The following is a 21,516-nucleotide window of genomic DNA, read 5'->3' on the forward strand; positions in this document are numbered from 1 at the left end:
CAGCCCCTCCAGCCGCCCAGCGCCCTGCCAGGCCTCTTCCCGGCGCTCCCGCCGCCAGGCCCGCATTATTCACCATCTGGGCAGCACCCAAGGCCTGGAGGGGGCGGGGCAGGTCCAGGCGGATCGGCGCCCCGGGGGCGCCCAGACTCCAGGGCTCCAAATGCACTGGGTGCGCTGAAGCCCGGCACACAGTAGTGTTATGCCCTGCTTAATACATGCAGGACGTGTTTGAGGCCCCTTCCAGGGGTGGGGTAGGAGGACAGAGGAATGGGGGTTGCACCAGACTCCACAGCCAGACTGAGAAAGGTGGTCCCAGAGCAGGTGAGCCTGGAGGGCTGGGGTGATGGCATTGCATGGGAGAGTCTCTTGAGGAGGAGGCTGGGAGGTGGCTTTGGAGCCAGAGGAGGAATGGTCTGGAGCCGGGCGGCGGCAGTGGGGGATGGGCACTCTTTCCTGCCCACCCCCAGCTCAGGCTGGGGAAGGAGGGAATGGAGCCGGACAGGAATGACTGAGAAGGTGCGGGACACAGGGCCTGGGACCATCTCTTTGCAGAGGGGGGTCCTTTGGCCTCCTTGGCCTTGTTTGCACACCAGAGCCAGACACAACCTCGAGTTAGGGATCGGACAAGTTGGCCTGGCCCTGACTCCACCCCACCCAGTCCCCTGGGCCCGGGAGGGCTGCAAGTCCAGGCTGAGTGAGGGGGATTCCCACCCTGGCCCGGTCCTCTCGTCAGCCCAGTCCGGAAGCCCCTTCCCCGGCTACCCCGCCCACTATCCTTCCTCCTCCTGGCCTTCAGCCACACCCAATCTCCCTCCCGAAGCTCCATCCCATTGAGTCACCAGCCATTTAACACAACTTCTGTCTTCCCTGGCAAGGAGCCCATCCAACTCCTATGGATCTGGCAAAACCCTGGCTCCAAGGCCGCTCTTCTGTGAAGCCGACCTGAATCTCCAAGTCTTACTCTCTCCAATGCCTCTCTGTGTTCCAGCCTATACAGTGGGACAATTATGAGCTCCAAGTGAGACCTGAAACCAGGTCTGCCCTTCAGGATGCCCTAGGCTGGAGAAAGAACTGGACACAGACTGTTCCAGCCCCCTGGAGTCAGGGCTGGGCCAAAGGAAGTGACAGGGCCTAGGGAAGCCCAGAGGTGAGCTAGGAAGGCATCTTGTGAGGAGAGGGCATGGGAAGTGGGGTTTTGTGGGATGAATAGGAGCTCCCCAGGTCTGGGATACATGGCAGTGACAGGAAATGCATGTATAAAGCTTTGGAGGCAAAAGAGAGCGTGAGGCCCTTGCTACACTAACTGCAAGGAGGACAGATGTGGGGGGAGGAGGATGTGGGGCTGGGGCTCCAGATGAGGGGGCAGTGAGAGGTGGAGGAAGGCTGTCCTGTCCCCACTTCCTCCGTCCTTGGCCCTGAGATAACAAGGACAATGTCTCTTCGGGGAAACAGCCTGGGCAGGGTTCAGAGAATGACACTTGCATTTAGCTTAAGTCTCACCACATCTCTGCAAGGCAGGGGGTAAAGATACTCTATATTTTAGAGATGGGGAAACTGAGGCATGAATGGGGAACGATGCCACGCCCACGTGTGGGATTGGAACATGAGCGCTGGGCTTCCCAGTCGTCTGGGGCTGGTTGCTGGAGGTCTCCTGGTCTTGGCCCGCCCCCCACAGGCACCTTGGGTTCAATGGGAGCACAGGAGGCTCTGGTGGGAGGAGTTGTGAGGGGCTGGGGGGCAGATGGTGGGAACAGAGGCCAGGCTCAGGATGTGCCCCCCGTGGCTGCGGTTTCCGCAAGGACCGGGCAGGGAGCTTCTATTCTTAGCTCTGGACACAGCTAAAGTCAGGAAGTTGGGGTGGGGGCGGAGCAGCTTCCAGGACACCGGGTGAACCTGGGGCCAGGGTTGGGAGTCATGGGGCAGATGGGGTGGGGGTGTGCAGAGCCTAACTCTGGCCCCCACCTCCAGTCTGCCTACAGAGTCTCCCTGACACCCAGCTCGGAGGCCCTCCCCGGCTCACATGCCCTCCGTAGCTCCCTGGTGCCCTGCTCCCCCAGGCTCCTTAGCTTGGACTGAGCCCTGTGTGCCCCCTGCCCTGGGAAGCCTCTGGCAAATCATATGCCTTGCCAGTTAGATGACAGCCATCTCCCTTGGGGTGCAAAGGGCACGTGAGGAGGAGGAAGCAGGATGTTGGGGCTGGGGAGACCTCTGCAGGGGCGGGTGGGGAAACTGAGGCAGGGACAGGGATGGTGGTCTGGGATTGGCATTCTCCAAGGTAGAGAAACCCAGTTTCTAATACTGGCTCTGCCACTTTCTGGGCTCGAAAACGTGGGCTTTTGTGGGCCTCAGTTTCCCGAGCAGCCAAATGGAAGTAAATACTGTCACATATTGCTGGTGTGAGGTCTGGGTTAGGCCTGGTACGGGCTGGACTGCGCCAGCCACGCACACACAACCTGGGCTGTGACTACAGAACCCAGCCTGTCTCAAACACCACTCTGGACTCAAAAGTGCCTTGTGGTGTTGAGGATGTAGAGCTGCGATCACGCCACTGTACTCCAGCCTGTCTCAAAAGAAGAAAAAGTACCTCCCGAGTCCAGCCCGGACTCAGCCCTGCTCCCAGCAGCCTGTCCTGATCGGCAGTGGAGCTGGCCAGGGACTCACGCAAGAGGCTGCCCAAAGGATTCTAAGATGGCTCTGGCCATCTGCTGTCGACTTGTGATGTCTGCTAAAGGCTAGGCCGGGGATGGCAGTGCCGTGTGTGCTGCAATGCGATTTGGGATTCTGGAGGAGGCTGGTCAGGGTCTGCAGCGTGGAGAGGGGACTCTGATCAATTGCATTTCCCTGGCCAGTTCCCAAGCCCTGTGCCAGAAACTACTGGGATCCTGTTAGAGGCCGGGGCTGGGAGGTGACCAGTGACCGGGGGGAGTGCAGGATCTGCCTCCCACCTCTGCCTGCTGCAGTGAGGACATTTGGGGAGGCTCATCCTGGGCACTGCGGCACGCTGGGCAGCATCCCTGGCCTCCACCCACTCCACGCCAGGAGCAGCCCCAAGGCGGGACCACCATGAATGTCTCCAGGCATGGCCAAGCGCTGCCCCCACAACAGCCTGGGCCCAGGCCGGCAGCTGTGTCCACCCGTGTACCCTCCCTCCCGTCGTCTGGGGAATGGACCATCACCCCACTGTGGGAAGCAACGCAGAGGGGGTGGGGGGCAAAGACAGACCCGGGCACTAACGCAGCTCCCGAGGGACCACCGGGCCCCAGTTGGGTGCTGTGTTGCTTCCCAGGCTCTTCCCTTGTGACAAATGCACCGTGTCACAAACGCTGCCAGCAACTAGGGCAGCGGGTGTGGGGCGCTGGGGACGCTACACTCTGCATTTCGGCAAACCTGAGATTATTCTAAAATAAAACGTTTATTAAAAAAACATGCAATCTTGTCAATAGGCCAGTTCCATGAGAATAAAATATCTTTTTTCCCACCTACAAAAGTCTTTTTAGAGAAACAAACGAAACTATTTCCAGATGAGGCAGGGCGTCTGGGCGGGGCTGTGGGTGGTCTGGGGCTGGTGACTGGTGAGGTTGGGTGGCCCTTTGGGGGTCCGGGAGGCACATTCCATTTTGCTTCCTTTAGAGATGTTCCCGTCAGATGCTGAAGGAACAAGCCTGCCGGCTGGGCCACTCCAACCTGGGCTGTGGCATCCGTGTGGCCCTCGGCCCTCCTGGCCTGAGAAAGGGGAATGAGAAGAAGCTACAGTCCTGACATGGGCAGAACTCGGGGTCACTGGTCTCCTGCCCCAAGGCCCTGTGAGCAGGCCAGATGGGGGGATCCCTGGGGGAAGCCCCTCACCATTCTCCAACCCCCAGGCTTGGGGAGCCCCTGCCCTCCAGGCCCTGTGCTCGGAGACTGGGGGAGAACGGCTCAGTGGCTTTTGGTTCCCATGACCATGAGAGGAACGGGCACCCCGACGCACCCTCCCCACCCCGCTGCGGGGAAATGGAGCCACAGCCAGCACAGTGAGTTGGGGGACGGGCCCTGCAGAGTTTGGGTGTCCACAGATGGTCTATTCCACAGTGGCGGATCGGGTACCAGCAGCGTCCTGGCCTCAATGCTGCCAATGCGGGTGAGGGTGGCCTGTGGGCAGGGCTGGAGCTGCCCCACAGCCGCGGGCTCTGTCTCACACCCAATGGGTGCCCCGTGATGTGTCGGGGCTGGCCTTGAGTTTCCTGCTTCTCACAAGCCTGGCGCCGCCAAGCCCGGGCCCCGCTGGCCCATCTCCAGGGCACCTGTGTGGCTGCCGCCTGGGGCAGGCCCTGTGGACCCCACACCCAGCCTGGCTGAGGGGCGGCGGAGTGTGTCCGCCTGGGCAGTAAGGTCAGCTGGCGGCTGCTGGCCGCCCTCGTGCTCTAAAGATGCCCCCAGCGCCCCCTCCGATGCATCGGGAGCCTGGGCCAGCCTGTCCCAGCGTGTCCTCAGCTCACCAAGGCAGGCTCTACGGTGACCCTCCTTTTACATAGGGGGAAACTGAGGCCCAGCGAGGGGAAGATGCAGCCTGAGGTGAGACGTGAACCCGTGGCCCTTCAGCCCAGACAGTGGCCCTGGAGTGACTGTCAGCTTCACCAAAGTCCCTTTATTGCGGCCCCCGAGGACACCTGCCTGCCGTTCCCCGGGGCATCACCGCCGGTAGCGGTAGCGCTTGAAGTGGAACCACAGCTGGAAGATGCCGTTGGCAAACTGGCAGCGGAAGCCGTGGCGGTGCGAGTACTCCCACTCGCGGTTGACGATCTTGAAGGCGATGTCCTCGTAGGGCGGCCCCGCGTGGAAGCGCAGGATGGCGAAATCCTTGTTGTCGGGGCAGGCCTCCAGGAAGTACTCGGGCGTGGAGCGCTTGTCGATGAGGTCGGGGTAGAAGATGTTGAACTTGTAGCCCTGCACGATCTTGGGCGGCGGGTTATCGAAGTCGTAGTGTGTCTGGTTGTACTTGTTCCACTCGAAGCCCGTGTGCACGCGGTTGAAGAAGCGCGGCTTGCGTGGCCGGTACTTGTCGGCCCACAGGTAGGCCTTGCCGGTGAGCGGCATCTCCACGCTGAACTGCGCCTCGTCCTGGCCCATGCCCTCCTTGGCCCGCCGGAAGAAGATGTCCTCGGCGCTCTCGCTGGCGTCTCCTGCGGGCGGGACGGCGTTCACCCGGGCCTCGGCCTCCCTCTGCGTCCTGGCCTCCCTCCCAGCCTCTCTAACAGGGGAGGCCGCTGGTGTCTCCCACAAAAAGGAAACAGGCTGGGGCGGGCTAAGGCACATGGTGGGGGACAGGGCCTGGGGGACCCTAAGACCCGCACTATACACCCTGGGCCCCGGACCTTGGTTGTCCTATCTATCGTCCTCCTGGGTGGGGACCAAGCGCAGCGCGCTTCCCCGCCAAGCAGCAGGAGAGCCTGGTGGTTAGGGCCTGGCTGCGGGGTCCAGCCCCACGCACGACCCCCGAGGGGGTCCTGGCCCAGGAATTTTCTGAAGCTGGTATTTTCTCCTCTGTCTTAGGACGGAGGCCGCCCAGGGAGTGCTCGGACAGCAGCCGGTGAAAGCTACCACCACCTGTGGCCCCAAGGCCAGCGGGCCAGCAAGCCCAGGATGAATGAGTGAACGCCCCAGGGCACGTGCAGGTGACTGAACGGATGCTCAGAGACCCGGGGAACAAGAATGGAGCAGCTCCCCATTGACGCCAGGGGCTTCCCCCAGGAAATGAGGCTGGAGGAGCCCCGCCCTCTGCATCTCCAGCCCCGCCCCCAGCCCGACCCACTGGCCCCGCCCCCTGGCCTCCAGCCCCGCCCTTACCCGTGACCTGGAGCTGCTGGCGCGAGAGCTGCAGGCGCTGCAGGTCCTCGTCCGGCTCCAGCACGTGCGCGTCCAGTGGCAGCTCGTGCGCCGTGAGCAGCCGCGGGCTGTACCTGCCAGCGTCGTAGTCATCTAGGCTCTGCTGAATCAGGTCCTCCTCCATGAGCACCGCCTCGCCCTCGCCCTCGCCCTCGCCCTCGGCCTCACCGTCGCCATCGCCCTCTGTCGGGGCTGCGCCGTCCACCTCGGCCTCCGCGGGGCCGCCCTCCGAGGAGGGCCCGGGCGGGGTGGGCGCCGCGTCCTCAGGCTCCAGGCTGGGGAGGAGAGAGCGTTGGAGGGGCGGAGGCCGCCCACGGCCCCTCCATCCTGTACCGCATCTGCATTGGCGTCCCGGGGTGCCGGCCAGGCCGGGCCTACCTGCGGCTGGGGGACTGAGGCTCCTGCTTGAGGATGGGGAACAGCGGCTCGCTCTCCACGCCCTGCTCCTGCTTCAGTTTGTACAGCTTCTGCCGCAGCACGTCCTGGTGGCGCTCGCGCAGCCTGGGATGCAGGGCCGGGGTCACCCACGTGGAGGCGAAGGGGCTCCGCGCCCCACCCCCACAGAAATTCTCACCCCCCTTTTTGCTGCAAAGACCCTGAGAAGGTGGCGAGCAGCCACGGCTCTGGCTGGGACGCTTGGCCAGTTCAGGGTCAAGGCTTATGGGAGCGAGGACGAGGGGACCCAGCTACCCGGAGAACCATCCTGTGGCAGGGAGGGGTGGGTCTGGGTCTCACGTTGGAGTCTCAGTGTCTTGTGGCTGGGGCTGGCCAGGAGAAGGGGCCCAGCAGGACACCAGCCAACAAGCATGATAAATTTAGAGACGTTTACAGATTAGCAAGGGAAACATGTATTTACACAGCGGTGCCAAAAGCACTCCAGGAATCTGTACACAGCCAGAGGCCAGGAGGCAACAGCGCCGGGAGGGCGTGGGCCTGGGTGGAAGGCAGCATGAACAGGCAGGCGGCCTCAGGGCTTCCCGTGATGCCATGGCTGCTGGAGCCAAGTACTCGTTAAACGGCAGAAGCTCCTGGGGAGCCCTGTGAGACCAACGGGGCTCAGGACTCCAGGTGAGGGCACCGGAGCATCCTGGGGCCTCCCCGCTAGGGGACGGGCCTGCATGACCCCCGGCCCTCCTTCATCACTCATAGGTGGGCCCCGGCCAGTTGGCACTTTCCTGCCCCCTCATCCCCACAAGGTCCCAGGAGGAGGCGAGACCCACCCCACCCAGGACCCAGGAGGGGGCGAGACCCACCCCACCTGGATGGCACCACCCCTGGTGCCCGCACCCAGTGCTCACCGGGCCCGCGCCATGTGGGCACGCAGCTGCTGCAGGAGGCTCTCCCAGTAGCCCATGTCCAGGTTGGGGCCCCCAGCGCGGATCTTGCCCTCGATGCCCTGGAAGATGACCTGCAGCTGGTTGTATGTCTTCCCCTTGAACACCGACTGCACGTCGGAGCTGACGGAGGCGTTGACCCCCTCGCGGCGCTCACCTGCAGCGGGGTGGGGCCATGGGGGTGGTTCCACATTGCCTGGATGCTCCTCCACCCCATCAGGGCCTCCTCCCCTGCCATGGGGGGGTCCCTCTCCCCCACTCTTCCCCCACAGGGGTCCCATCCAGTCCTGTTCCCTCCCCTCACGGGGGTCCCGCCTCCTCCCTGGTCTCAGGTTGCCCCCGCCCTGGCCGCAGCGGAGGGGAGGGGTGGGCGGAGGCTGGGAGCCATGTGAAAATGCAGATGCTGCCTTGCCTTGCCTGGAGGCCCAGGCCCCTAGCGTCGGGGAGGCCACGACTGGCATTCTCCGCCCTGAGAATGACCTCCCTAGGTGAGTCTGACATGTGGGTCTGGGAACCCTGGTCGTGGGCCCGGCCCACCAACCTGGCCCAACTCTGCCCTGGCCTTGGGCAGCCCATGAGGGGGTGAGGGGTGTGCTCGGTAGCCAAGTTCTCTGGAATTCAGATCTGCTCTGCCAGCCTGGGCTGTGTGACTGTGGGCAAGTGGCTTGCCCTCTCTGGGCCTTGGTTTCCCTCTGTGAAGCCCAATGATCCAGGGAGCTCTGCCCTGGCAAAGAAGGCCACCCTGCTGGCCCCTGGGGAAGTCCTGGGGCCGCCCCCCATCCTACAGGGAGTCTGTCTGGCATCTACCACTGGCCCGGGGGCCCGAGGCTCAAGTCCCTCCTCGATAGACGGGGAGGCCACTGACGGCGGGAGTGGGTGCTGGGAGGCTGGAGCCCAGCCTGACTCCATGTGCTCTGCCCACACCACGTGGCATGCCGGCAGCCTCAGGGCTGCTTTGAGGACACTGCCACCCACCCCGCTGGGTCTGGCCTCACCTCACAACCCTGCCCCCTTGCTGCCCATGCCTGACCCCTGCCACCTCTGGGCCTTTGCATGCGCTGTGCTTCCTGCCAGCCACCCATCCTTCTCTGTCCCGTTCGCCTCCTGAATTCCTCGCATCCCCCATGCTCAGTGAGAACACCCCTTCCGCCAGGAAGCCCTCCCTGACCATCCAGCGATGGCAGCTTCCCGAGGCAGGCACTGAGGCTCGCTGCTGCTGCTCCCTGCACCGTGCTGGGCCCACAGGCAGCTTGGTGTATGGCTGTTGGGGACACACCAGGTGGAGGTGACCAGCACAGGCACCCTGCTCGAAACCTGCCTTCTCCAGTCCCCACTGGCGGACAGAGGGTCAAGAGGCCCACACCCAGACCACAAGGGACTGGATAGAGTCTAGACGAACCCGAGTCCCCTCCAGCCAATCACCTGGGACCGTGGAATCGGCACCCAGAGCTGCAGCCCCTTTGCTGGGCCCTAAGTGGCAATGGAAGCTGTAACAGCCGCAGCCAAGCAGAGCGTGGCTGTGCTCGGACAGGCGGGGCTGCCACGAACACTGAAACCCAAGCAGAAAAGCCCAGCTGCGCGGCTCCCGGGAAGCCAGGCACCGCCGAGTCAGCGTTTATAGAAAGTTGGTCTGGACGTGCTGCTCCATGTCTGGTCACCTCCCGAATGCCCACAAGGGGGCCCACAGGGTTTAGGGGGGCCCCAGCAGCTGCTAGAGGCTGGGGGTGCAGGCCAAGGGCCCCAGGGTTGCATGGAGAGAGGCCAGGCCCTATACAGGGTGGGAGGCTAATGAGGCTGAGCTGGGATGACACCCATTTTCTACTGCACAACCTACTGTAGGGTTAGAACTTCCTAGAAAAAGCTAGGTGCACCAAAATCTCACAAATCACCATTAAAGAACTCATTCATGTAACTGGCCAGGCACGGTGGCTCACACCTGTAATCCCAGCACTTTGGGAGGCTGAGGTGGGTGGATTACGAGGTCGGGAGATCAAGACCATCTTGGCTAACATCGTGAAACCCTGTCTCTACTAAAATACAAAACATTACCCGGGTGTGGTGGTGCGCCTGTAATCCCAGCTACTTGGCAGGCTGAGGCACGGGAATCACTTGAACCCGGGAGGCAGAGGTTGCAGTGAGCTGAGATCGTGCCACTGCACTCCAGCCTGGCGACAGAGCAAAACTCCGTCTCAAAAAGAAAAAGAAAAAAACCAAAAACAACAACAAAAACACCTTGTTCATGTAACCAACACCACCTGTTCCCCAATAATGTACAGAAATAAAAAACTTAAATAATTTTGTAAGAAAAGAAAAAGTATGCAGTGGCTCACGCCTTTAATCCTAGCCCTTTTGGAGATGAGGCAGGAGGATTGCTTGAGGCCAGGAGTTCAAGACCAGCCTGGGCAACACAGTGAGACCCCATCTCTACAAAAAAATTTAAAAAGTGGCTGGGCACGGTGGCTCACACCTGTAATCCCAGCACTTTGGGAGGCTGAGGCGGGTGGATCATGAGGTCAAGAGATTGAGACCATCTTGGCCAACATGGTGAAACCCCGTCTCTACTAAAAATACAAAAATTAGTTGGGCGTGTTGGCACGCGTCTGTAGTCCCAGCTACTTGGGCACCTGAGGCAGGAGATTCACTTGAATCTGGGAGGCGGAGATTGCAGTGAGCCAAGATCGCACCACTGCACTCCAGGCTGGTGACAGAGTGAGACTCCTTCTCAAAAAATAAGTAAAATAAAGTAAATTAGCTGGGTGTGGTGGTAAGTGCCTGTAGTCCCAGCTACTAGGGAGGCTGAGGCGGGAGGATCACCTAAGCCCAGAAAGTCGAGGTTACAGTGAGCCTTGATCGTGCCACTCAACTCTAGCCTGGACGACAGAGCGAGACTTTGTCTCTGAAAAATGAAAAGTAAAAGAAAAAGCCCAATTAATTTAAGAAGACCAAGACAGAGGCTCTGTGGGTCTCTAGGGGGACAGTAAAATCAAGACCCCTCGTTTCCCTACTCCTGGAAATCATGCTGAAAGGAGAATCAGAAAAACTCCATCAGAGGACACCAAAGCCACCTGGGGTCCCCAGCTGTAATGTGTGAGGGGGAAGGTGGGCTGAGGCAGACGTGGTGGAGGCAGAAGGCCATGGAAGGGACGGAAGAGGCTGGGGCCTAGGACAATGGGGCATGCTGGAAATACCTCCCAGGCTTATGGGAGAGGGCAGGGCCTAGGCTATGGTGGAAATGCCTCCCAGGCTTCCTGCAGCCAGCCTGTAGGGTCTGGGGCTTCTGAAGGAAAATGTGCTGCCCCCAGAAGTCTTTCTCCAGCCCCACTGCCACCAGCAGGAGCACACAAAGACCCTTACGGACACATCTCTGATGCTGGAGAACTGCCCTGCCTCTCTGAGGTTACGGGAGGATGCGCCCCACCGAGGCAACCACTGGAGGGACGGGATGGCTGAGTGACCTCCACCTCCGGGGAAGACAAGCTCCCCTGGAAAAGAGGAAAGTCACAGGCTCTTTCCTAGAAGGACCTGCCACAGACCATGCTAAGGGCTGTAAATGACACTGACCCAGCCTCCAGGGATCCTCGGCCACCATGGGCTGGTGGCAGCCAAGGCCTGAGAGAGAGGGCAGCGGAAGGACCGGGTCTGTTGACAGGGATGCGTGGCCCATGAGAGCCAGGCATTGTTACAGCAGCTGCTGGGGTGTGGATTTTGGGGGAGAGGGGCCGGGGCTGCTGTGGTTGGCTTTTATACCGGGGGTCCCATCTAGGGCAATTCTGCCCCCAGGGGACTCTGGGTGATGTCTGGGACATCTGCGGTTGTCAGGACTAGGGGTGCTCCTGACCCGGGGTGGGTGGAGGCCGGAGACGTTGCTCAGCACCCCGCAGTGCCCAGGACGGCCCCACCCTAGGGAACGGCCCAGCCCGAATGTCCGCAGTGCTCGGGGTAGACGCTTTAGAGCGTCCCGGGTGACCATATGTGTGCAACTGCACGGAGGGGAGGGAAACGTGATTTTAAAAGCCCATCAGGTTGGAGGAGCATGAACTGACCCGTGGGAGGAGGAGCGCCCTGAACCAGGGCTGCACGGCCTTCAGGCCGCGTGGAGTGAGACCTGCTCACACAGGCAGGACCACCGTGAGCACTGAAACCCGAGCACAAAGCCCTGCGGCTCCGGGAGGCCAGGCACCGCCGGGCCAGCGTTTACCGGATGCTGGATCTGGACGCTGCTGGCCTGCACCCCAGACAGAGGCCCGCCCCCCTGCACCCCTCCCGGGGCCTACCGCCTGCTGCTGCCGCCCCCTGGTGGCTCGGCTCAGAAGGGGAGGCCCCAGTTGGGGAAACTGAGGCCTGAAGAGAGCAGCAGGCCCCACAGCAAGTCTGAGGCTTCCGGGTGAACCCTGCAGCCCCCGCAGCTCCCCCAGAGCCCAGGTGCACGCCCACAGTTACCTGGCCCCTTGCCCGAGGCCTCCAGCTTGCGGAGCTTGGAGATCTCGTCCTCGGTGATGGTGGTCATGTCCCGCCAGAAGTCGGCGTTCTTGCCCTGCTCCAGCTCCATGTAGACCTGGGGGCAGGGGGCGGGGGTCAGGGCACGTGCGTGGCTGGGGTGGGATGGGGGCGAGTGTGCAGGTTGGAGGAGCATCGGGTGGGGCCGGGTACCTGGATGTCCTCCAGCAGGTCCTCCATGTCGGCCACGGTGAGGCCGTTGAGGAACGTGTAGGGCTCGTGCATCTCCACGGCCAGGTCGTCATCCTCGGCGCTGATGTACTTGGCCAGCAGGTCGATGGGCTTGGCCCGCCCGTCCCGGATGCGGATCTTGGAGCTGTGGGAAGCGGGGAAGGTGGTGTCAGAGCCTGGGCTGTACCCTCCACGCTGAATGCCCTGCCCTTGGGGTGACTGCACCAGTGGGAGCTGGGGAGGGGGCCTAACATGCTGGGGGTGGTCAGGGAAGGCTTCCTGCAGGAAGAGGAGGAGGCACAAGGTAGAGTGAGCCGGGTCAGCCAGAGGGCACAGGCCAGCAGGGCAAAGTGCACACAGCGTGGGCCCGGAGCGTGGGCCACGTGGGAGGGCTTCCTGGAGGGCCTCTGGGATGTGCCCGGGAGGGCGGCTTCTATGTGGACGGTGATGGAGAAGAGTGGAGGAGCTGAGGCAGAGGCAGGCTGAGGGGCCAGAGCAGTCCCTGCCTCACAGCCGCCTCCTCCCCCAGGCAGACAACTCGGGCCGGAGGGCCAGGGCTTCTGCTGTGGGCCTGAAGGAGTGCGTGTGGCGGGCGGCCCCTGGTCCAACCCAAGAGAACCCGTCACCAGGCAGGCCTGAGCTGGGAGGAGCCTGATGTCACCCACCACGGGGCCCAGGGCAAGCAGGAATACCCCGGAGCCTCAGCTTCCTTGTCTGTAAACCGGGTGGACAGGGGCGCCGCCCTCGTGGGCAGAGTGTGGGAGGGACAACCGCGGTCGGTGCAGGCCCGGCGTCCAGCACGCACGGTGGCGTGGGGTGCCGTACACCGGGGCCCGTCTCCTCTGTGCCCAGTCCAGCGGGGGAGGGCAGGAGGCAGGAGCCCCGCTGCCCGGGAAGGGGTCAGGAAGGGAAGGTTCCAGGAAGTGCCGCGTGGGACCCTGAGGGGTGGGAGAGCAGTGGCCTCCAGACAGGGCGCAGGGTGCCAGCCAGTGCCCGGCCCTGGCTCGAGTCTGGGTCGGGGGAGGGAGGCCCCGGCGCACCGCAGCTTGGCCTGCTGGAGGTGGAAGTTGTCCTCCTGCTCCTCCCACGTCTTGAAGTGCTCCGCCTCCTTCTCACGCTGCAGCATCTCCAGCTCCTGCTCGCGCATGGCCTTCTCGCGCTCCCGCTCCAGTCGCAGCTGCTTCACCTGCAGGCACAGGAGGCTGAGGGCAGCCGGGGCCGTGGGGTCTGCTGGGCTGCGATGGGGGCCCAGCCCTCACCTGGCTGCCCTGGGCACAGGGATTGGTCCGGAGATGCCTGTGCTGGTGGACAGACCTTGGGAAGGGAGGGCCCTCCCGCCTGAGACTCAGCAGCTCAGAGCAGCTGGGGTCCTCTCGGCGACCCTGAAGGGAGCATCTCGGAGTGAAGGCCCGAGGCCAGCAGAGCCAAGGTGGAGGGAAACGGCTTCCTGGGTCCATGGTCTGAGACCCATGTAAGGCTGGATCCAGCCTTACCTGAAGCCAGCCCCCGGGACTTCCCACCTAAGCCTCCTCAAGTTCCGCCACAGCGGGTGGGCCTCCAGGCCCTGGAGAGGGAGGGCCCTGCCCAGCAGGCTGGTGGGCGCCTACCTTCTGCAGCTCCAGTCGGTTGTCCTCCTGGATCCTCTTGTTCCGCTCCTTCAGCTCCTTCTCCTCCAGGTGGCTGATCCCCTTCTTCTCTAGGGCCTGGAAGCGCCAAGCACACGCGTCTGAGCACAGACCTGCCCCCTCGCCCCCCTCCTCGGCTCCTTCGTCCAAGAGATTGACCACGGCCCTCGTTTTGCAGAGAGAGGCAACCTGCCCGCACTGCACGTCTTCCAACCCCTCCTCAATGCTCCTGAAACCAAGCAGATCCAATTCAGCACAGACACGGAGCTCCACTGGGAGTGAGGTGTATGCAAAGGGCTGAAGAAGGGGCCACCCCAACTTCCAACAGGGGCCTCACTCAGGGCCACCCCAATCCCAGCAGGAGGGACTTGCTTGGGGCCACCCCAACTCCCAACAGGAGGGCCTCGATCAGGGCCTCCCCAGCCCCCAACAGAAGAGCCTTGCTCCAGGCCTGCTGACTCGCTCTACCCGGGAGTCTGGCTGCTTCGGATGTGAAGGCCATGACCTCAGCAAGTCAGGGTCCCCCACTGCGTGTGGAGGGGGGCAGGAACAGTGAGTGGGGGCAGCAGCGGCTCTGAAAGCAAACCTGTGGGGTCATGGGGCCCGGCCCACACAGCAGGGCACGGGGCAGCCATGGATGGGCACCGTCCCAGCCTGGAGCCCCTCAAAGCTGGCTTCTTCTAGCAGCTGTCTAGGAGCCTGGTGCGGAGCCCCCACTTCCCAACCACCCTCCCCAGGTTCCAGGCGCTCCGTCGCCATGAGGGTGTTCCAGGACCCCCTGCCACCCAGAAGAGCCTGCCTCCAGGAACACAGGCTGCCTGGCTGGGGACCACCCCCTAGATGCCCAGGCCACTCTGTGGTCTCTCCAGCCCAGCCTGGGGCCACTTCCACAAGTGTTAATGATGACCACATCTTCCTCCTCCATGGCTGCCCTCCCAGGGCTCACAGCGGTGCCCAGCACACCGCAGGCGCACAGCACACAGTGGCGATGAAGTGCCAGGCAGCAGTGGGTGCCTCAATAAAGAACTTGGGGGGGGGGGGCTGGGGAGCAAGGGGCCAGGAAGGGCTCTCTCAAGAGGGGACATGTCAGTTGAGGCCTGACAAAAGAGAACAGCCCAGGAAGGGGCAGAGCGTGGCCAGGCAGGGGTGCGGCGGGGTGAGGGCCCCAAGGCGGAAGGAGCCCGCTGTGTTCTCAGACGACACTGGGCAGAAGCCACCTGGGGACCCCACAGCTCCCAACTGCACAACCGGCGAGCAGGTGCAGTTGGCCCAGCCCACCCATTGCCTGCTCCACCCCCTCCACAAGTGGGCGCTGCTTCAGATGAGCTGTGTCCCCCACAGGCACATCCCCATCTGAACCCCTGCAGCTATAACCGTGACCCTATGTGAAAGGAGGTCTTGGCCAGGCACGGTGGCTCACGCCTGTAATCCCAGCACTTTGGGAGGCCGAGGCGGGCGGATCACTTGAGGTCAGGAGCTCGAGACCAGCCTGACCAACATGGTTCAGCTCCATCTCTACTAGAAATACAAAAATGAGCCGAGTGTGGTGGCACACGCCTGTGATTCCAGCTACTTGGGAGGCTGAGGCACGGGAATCACTTGAACCTGGGAGGCAGAGGTTGCAGTGAGCCAGGATCGCGCCATTGCACTCCAGCCTGGACAACAGAGACTCTGTCTCAAAAAGAAAAAAGTGATGAGGTCTCGCAGACGTAGGTAAGATGAGGGCATCCTGGAGGTGGCAGGCCCTCATCCAACGCCTGGTATCCTCATGAGAAGAGGAACATTCAGACACAGACACACGGAGAAGGCCGTGTGGAGACAGAGACGGGAAGAGAGCCAGCCACGCCACACAGGAACAGGCCGGGTCCTGCGGCTACGAGCCAGGGAGGGCTCAGGAATCACCAGCCATGACTGGGAGCTGGGAGAGGCAGGAGGGGCTTCTCCTCGGCCCCCGGAGGGAGTGCGGTCCTGCCCACACCTGCCCGCGCCTTGATTTTGGGCTTCTGGCCTCCAGAACGAGGAGATGAAAAGTTCTGTTGTTTTTTGCCACCAGCGTGGCTAGTGGTTACATGGGAGGCGCAGAACGAAACAACCAGCTCAAAACGACAGAGCACCTGGAACTGTGGAACCCTGTCCTGGGTACGTGATGCCAAGAGCTGGCTCTCCAGACAGGTTTCAGGTTGGGCTGGTGTTCGGGGCAAAGAATAGCTGAAGCTTACACCGCAAGAGACACAGCTAATGGCAAGAAAGTGATGGTGAGCCGGGCGCAGTGGCTCACACCTGTAATCCCAGAACTCTGGGAGGCTGAGGTGGGAAAATCACTTGAGCTTAGGAGTTCGAGGCCAGCCTGGCCAACACAGTGAGACTCCATCGCTACAAAAAAATACAAAATTAGCTGGGCATGGTGGTGGTGCTTGTGGTCCCAGAAAGTCAAAAGGTTGAGGAAGGAGGATCGCTGGAGGCCAGGAGGTCAAGGCTGCAGTGAGCCACAATCACACACTGCACTCCAGCCTGGGCGACAGAGCGAGACCCTGTGTCCAAAAAAAAAAAAAAAAGCTGATGGCGGCAGAAGCTGGCTCATGCGATCTTTCACGACTGAGTGCGGGCTGGGAGCGTCTCGAGTGTTGGGGTCTCCAGAAACAGCGGAAATGCTACAGGGACAGAGGCCGCCACCCGGCGGGGCCCACCTTGTTCCAGATGAAGGTGCCCAGCAGGTTGTTGTCTCCGAAGGGGTTGTCGGTGTTGGTGTAGCCCATGTACTCCTCACCCCAGCCCATCTTCTCCCGCTTCTTGCGCTCCTTGGCCTCCTTCTTGGCCAGCCGCCGTGCGCGCTTCTCCTCGGGCGTCTCGAAGGCCTTCATCAGCTCCTCCTGCTGCTTCCGCTCCTCCCGCAGGCGCAGCCGCTCCTGCAGGTTCTGCTGCTGGCTCAGGGTGGCCGCGGCCGCCCGGGGGCTCTGGGATCGCCGTGGAGACGCAGAGCTGGACACTGAGGAGCTAGGGGACCAGGAGCGCGCACGCCGTCGCCGGTGAGCCCACTGGCCCCGTGACTGCTCCTCTCCCGAGTCTGACTGAGAGGACCCATCCCTCGAGCACCACCGGGACCGCGGGGGGCTCCGGCTTCGCATCCCTGAGTGCTGCCACCGCTCTTCCTCCGAATCTGACCTGCAGAGGGGACCCATGGACGCCCGCTCAGTGCCTGCCGCTGTCATCTGCTCCACAGATGCTTACTGGGTGCCCATAGGGGGAGGGGGGCAGGCACTGTTCTAGGTTCTGGGGATGTAGCAGTGACTCAAATACTGATGGCTTCTGCCTTCCTGGGCTTACCCTCTGATGGGTCCCAACAAGGAAGAGAGCAATAAATAAACACACCATGCAACAGCAGGCAGAGGCAGAAGCCACAGAGAGTAGATGCCGAGCACAGGGGCTGGGGCTGCAGGGCCCAGGGCAGAGAGGGGCTCCCTCAGGAGCTGACACTGAACCAAGGTCTGGAGGGAGTGGGGAGGCAGCGATGGGTGGATTTGGAGGGAGTGTTCGAGGCAGAACAAGAGCAAGGGCCTAAAGGCAGGCACTGACTTGGCACGTTCTAAGAACAACAAGGAGGCTGTGTGGCTGAGACAGAGTGTGGGGGAGAGGGAGGAGGCGACGGCAGGGAGGTGGCTGGGGCTGGTGGTGCAGGAGTTATAAGGGTATGAACCAGGCGACCCGAACGCATCTAGGTTGTCAAGGGAGGGCTTCCTAGATGGAAGTGGCATTTGAACTGGTCCCACAGGATGGACAGGAGTTAACACAATAGAGCGCAGGGAATGGAAGATGTACAACCCCAGGGGTGGTTCAGGGGCCTTTAATTTTATTTATTAGAGACAGGGTCTATTAGACACAAAGTCTACTGGAGACAAGGTCTATATTTTTATTCATTAGAGAGAGGGTCTCCCTCTGTCACCCAGGCTGGAGTGCAGTGGCACGATCAGAGCTCACTGCAGCCTTGACCTCCTGGGCTCAAGCCATCCTCTCGCCTCAGCCTCCTGAGTAGCTGGGACTACAGGCGCACACCACCACACCCAGCTAACTTTTTACATTTTTTGAACAGAGGGGGTCTTGCTATGTTGCCCAGGCTGGTCTTGAACTCCTGGGCTCAGGCAAGCCTTCTGTCTTAGCCTCCCGAAGTGCTGGGATTACAGATGTGAGCCACTGCACCCAGTCACGTTTAGGCGTCTTTGTACACACAGAACTGCCAAATATTTTGTTAAATGTTCTACCCATTAAGCTCATACCAAAAAATCTAAACTATGTTGAAACCAATCATTGCGGAGCCCTTAAATATTGGCCACAAATTCGATTGAATTTTCCTGAACATTAATTCTAACTATATATCTAGTGTGGCAAATTATTGCAAATAATTCCACTACCAGAAAATGGCAGACAAAAAAACACAAAGATGACATTAACAAGACTTATGCGGCCAGGTGCAGTGGCTTACACCTGTAATCCCAACACTTTGGGAGGCCAAGGTGGGCGGATCATGAGGTCAGGAGGTCGAGACCATCCTGGCTAACACGGTGAAACACCGTCTCTACTGAAAAATACAAAAAAACTAGCCAGGCGAGGTGGCGGGCGCCTGTAGTCCCAGCTACTCGGGAGGCTGAGGCAGGAGAATGGCGTGAACCCGGGGGGGCGGAGCTTGCAGTGAGCTGAGATCGCGCCCCTGCACTCCAGCCTGAGCGACAGAGCGAGACTCCATCTCAAAAATAAAAAAAATGGCCACGCGCGGTGGCTCAAGCCTGTAATCCCAGCACTTTGGGAGGCCGAGACAGGTGGATCACGAGCTCAGGAGATCGAGACCATCCTGGCTAACACGGTGAAACCCCGTCTCTACTAAAAAAATACAGGCCGGGCGCAGTGGCTCAAGCCTGTAATCCCAGCACTTTGGGAGGCCGAGACGGGATGATCACAAGGTCAAGAGATCGAGACCATCCTGGCTAGCACGGTGAAACCCTGTCTCTACTAGAAAATACAAAAAACTAGCCAGGCGAGGTCGCGGGCGCCTGTAGTCCCAGCTACTAGGGAGGCTGAGGCAGGAGAATGGCGTGAACCCAGGAGGCGGAGCTTGCAGTGAGCCGAGATCCGGCCACTGCACTCCAGCCTGGGTGACAGAGCGAGACTCTGTCTCAAAAAAAATTTAAAAAAATAAAAAATAAAAATAAAAACAAGACTTATGGCCAGGCATGGTGGCTCACGCCTGTAATCCCAGCACTTTGGGAGATCTCTTGAGGGCCAGGATCACTTGAGGTCAGGAGTTCAAGACCTGCCTGGCCAACATGGAGAAACCCCAGCTCTACTAAAAAATACAAAAATTAGCTGGGTTGGCAACATGCACCTGTAATCGCAGCTACCCGGGAGGCTGAGGCAGAAGAATCGCTTGAACCCGGGAGGCACAGGTAACAGTGAGCTGAGATGGCGCCACTCCACCCAAGCCTGGGCGACAGAGGAAGACTCTGTCTCAAAAACAAACAAACAACCACAGCAGATGAGTGAACTTGGCCCAGAGTGAGGCAAAACTGGCCTGAGTGTCACAGCCACGAAAGGGCTGAGCCAGCACTGGAGCCCCGGTCTGGGAATCAGTCCCTGTCACCATTCTGGTTTCTCTGTACAGGACCCAGCTCAAGGCAAATCCGACTAAGTGTCCCATCTCCAGAAGCAAAGGACCGTGGGCCGTGGGGAAGCTGAGATTAAGGTACTAGGAGTCAGCTGTGAGTCCTGCCAGCTGACACCGAGTCTTCTTCCCTCCCACAGTCCACCTCCATTAGCAAATGCTGTCACCTCTACTTCCAGAATCCCTCTGAAATCTATGCACTTTCCCCGCTGTGGTTGCCTACAGCCTCTCTCTCATCGAGGCTGCCATCATCTACTCTCTGGACAACCGTGCCGTCCTCCTCTGGTGCCGCTCCTGCCCACCCCGCTCCATCCCTTCTCCACCTCAAAGCCAGAAAGTTTGCACAGTAAGTCAGTCCACGTCACTCCCCTGCCCAAATTCCTCTCAAGGCTCCCCATTTCCCTCCGACTAATAACCAAGATCTAATGTGCTGAGCACACAGGGCTCGATATGATCTGGTCTCTCGTGACCTCCCCGCCGCTTCGCTCACCCGGCTCCGGGCTGTCCCTCCAACCACCCGGTCCCCTGCCTGGAACGCCTCTCGCCTTCCTTCCGCTGCCAGGTTAACTGCGACTCGTGGTCAGTTGTCCCCTTCTCCAGGAAGCCCTCCCCGAGTAAGTCGGGGATCTCCCAGTTCCCCGGGATCTCCAACCCTCGGTCGGGCGCTCCTGAGGTAGGAGCCGGATCCCCAGCGCTGCTCCCGCAGCGACCCCACCTACGCTCCCGGCTCCGCCGCCTCCGTCTGCGCCGTCCCTCGTCCTCCCGGCGCCGCCGGTTTCGCCGCCCATGGCTCCTGCTCCGACTTCGGCTCCGGCTCCCGCTCTGGCTCCGCTGCCTTCGGCCGCGGCGACCCGCTGACCGCGAGCGCGAGCGTGTGTCCCGACCCATCGGCTGGGCCAGTGGCCGCGACGCTGACACCAATAGCCGAAGCCGGCGCTGGGGGCCTTTCTCGCTCACGGCGCTCTCCAGACTGCCCCGTCCGGGCCTGAGCCAGGAGAGAACAACCCATCACGCCGCCACAGCCTGCAAGGACTCCGACGCCCCAGACTCTCTGCTACATCTGCAAATGTGGACCGCGTGATCGACTCCACTGACATTGTAGGCTCCAGGGCGAGGGGTTCTCCTTTCAGGCAGTGTCGGAGACAGCCCCAGGCGGGTCCCCGCGCCTCAGGGGGCCTGAGAAACTGTGGGCCGGGCAAGGGCAAACTAGGAACCTTATGCGGGGAGGGGCCTGCGGAGGCGGGACCAATAAGAAGCGGGTCTAGGCCCGAAGTGGCACTTCATTGGCGTGACCAGGGGCGTGGCCAAGGAGAGGCGTGTCTGGGGAGCGAGGTCCCCGAAAGGCAAAGAACCAGGAAGGGCTTAGGTACCAGGCAGCTCCAGAGGGCAGAGGGAGGGCGCGGGGACAGAAACTGAAAAGCCTTCCTATGAGAGTCATCGTTATGCTCCACCACCTGCCAATGAACCACCTGCCAATGAACACCTGTGTATTTTGGGAGTTAAGCTTTAAAAAAAAAAAAACTTTGATAACTCCTTGTATTGCCCCATCAACTCATTTTAGAGATGGGGAAACTGAGGCTCGGGGGGGGGAAGCTGAGGCTCAGGGAGGGAAAGTCACATTTAATACCTACCTTCTCAACCCAGGCTGCCCAGCTTTGTGATGTGGGTGCTGGGGACCCGTGGGAGGGTTGTGAGCAGGGTTTGGGGGACTTGCTGTTGAAACAAGTTTGGCATGGGAGGACGGACTTCAAGGGCAAGGCTGGGGGCACCTAGAAGACGCTGATGTGCCGTCTTGGGCTCCCCCAGCCCATGGTCGCTGCTACCACCACGCCCTGCAGTTCTAACCACTCAGAGCTAGGAAGGCCTGTTTCTGGAGGATGATGGTAATTGAAGCAAACTTTTAAAATGTTTATCTTGGTCGGGTGCGGTGGCTCACGCCTGTAATCCCAGCACTTTGGGAGGCCCAGGCGGGCGGATCACCTGAGGTCAGGAATTCAAGACCAGCCTGGCCAATATGGTGAAACCCTATCTCTACTAAATAATACAAAAATTAGCCAGGTGTGGTGGCAGGCACCTGTAATCCCAGCTACTTGGGAGGCTGAGGCAGACAGAATCGCTTGAACCCGGGAGGCAGAGGTTGCAGTGAGCCGACATTGTGCCACCGCACTACGGCCTCGGTGACAAAGCAAGACTCCATCTCAAAAAGAAAAAAAGAAAAAAAAATTAAAATGTTTATCTTGAGTCGGGCACAGTGGCTCATGCCTGTAATCCCAACACTTTGGGAGGCTGAGGCAGGTGGATCTTGAGGTCAGGAGTTCGAGACCAGCCTGGCCAACATGGTGAAACCCCGGCTCTACTAAAAATACAAAAATTA

The 21,516-nt window shown here is 60.9% G+C and overlaps 1 protein-coding gene across 2 annotated transcripts; it reads right to left on the minus strand.

Moving 5' to 3' along the window:
- Window positions 1-3,388: 3,388 nt before the first annotated feature.
- On the minus strand, window positions 3,389-20,077 carry CACTIN (cactin, spliceosome C complex subunit). 2 transcript variants are annotated; one of them, XM_031660127.1, is made up of 11 exons: window positions 19,858-20,077; window positions 16,180-16,654; window positions 13,475-13,570; window positions 12,908-13,053; window positions 11,850-12,012; window positions 11,640-11,754; window positions 7,164-7,356; window positions 6,244-6,366; window positions 5,827-6,140; window positions 4,654-5,162; window positions 3,394-3,723 (listed from the first exon to the last, which is right to left on the minus strand). In XM_031660127.1, the coding sequence occupies exons 1-10, from the start codon at window positions 20,028-20,030 to the stop codon at window positions 4,672-4,674; spliced, it is 2,289 nt and encodes a 762-aa protein (XP_031515987.1). In that variant the 5' UTR covers window positions 20,031-20,077; the 3' UTR covers window positions 3,394-3,723; window positions 4,654-4,671. The 2 variants fall into 2 exon arrangements, with proteins under 2 accessions (XP_031515986.1, XP_031515987.1); XM_031660126.1 differs by having other exon boundaries at window positions 3,389-5,162; window positions 19,858-20,057.
- Between the last annotated feature and the right edge of the window lie 1,439 nt (window positions 20,078-21,516).

The sequence above is a fragment of the Papio anubis genome, chromosome 20 (assembly GCF_008728515.1).
Source record: "Papio anubis isolate 15944 chromosome 20, Panubis1.0, whole genome shotgun sequence".
In the NCBI taxonomy this organism is placed as follows: Eukaryota; Metazoa; Chordata; class Mammalia; order Primates; family Cercopithecidae; genus Papio; species Papio anubis.

Coding starts and splice junctions, on each gene's coding strand:
- CACTIN (XM_031660126.1), bottom strand. CDS start 20,030: ATGGGTCGGGACACACGCTCGCGCTCGCGGTCAGCGGGTCGCCGCGGC. Junction 13,054..13,474: donor ACCGACTGGAGCTGCAGAAG/GTAGGCGCCCAC, acceptor CTGTGCCTGCAG/GTGAAGCAGCTGCGACTGGA. Junction 6,367..7,163: donor GCCCACATGGCGCGGGCCCG/GTGAGCACTGGG, acceptor CCTGCATCCCAG/GCTGCGCGAGCGCCACCAGG.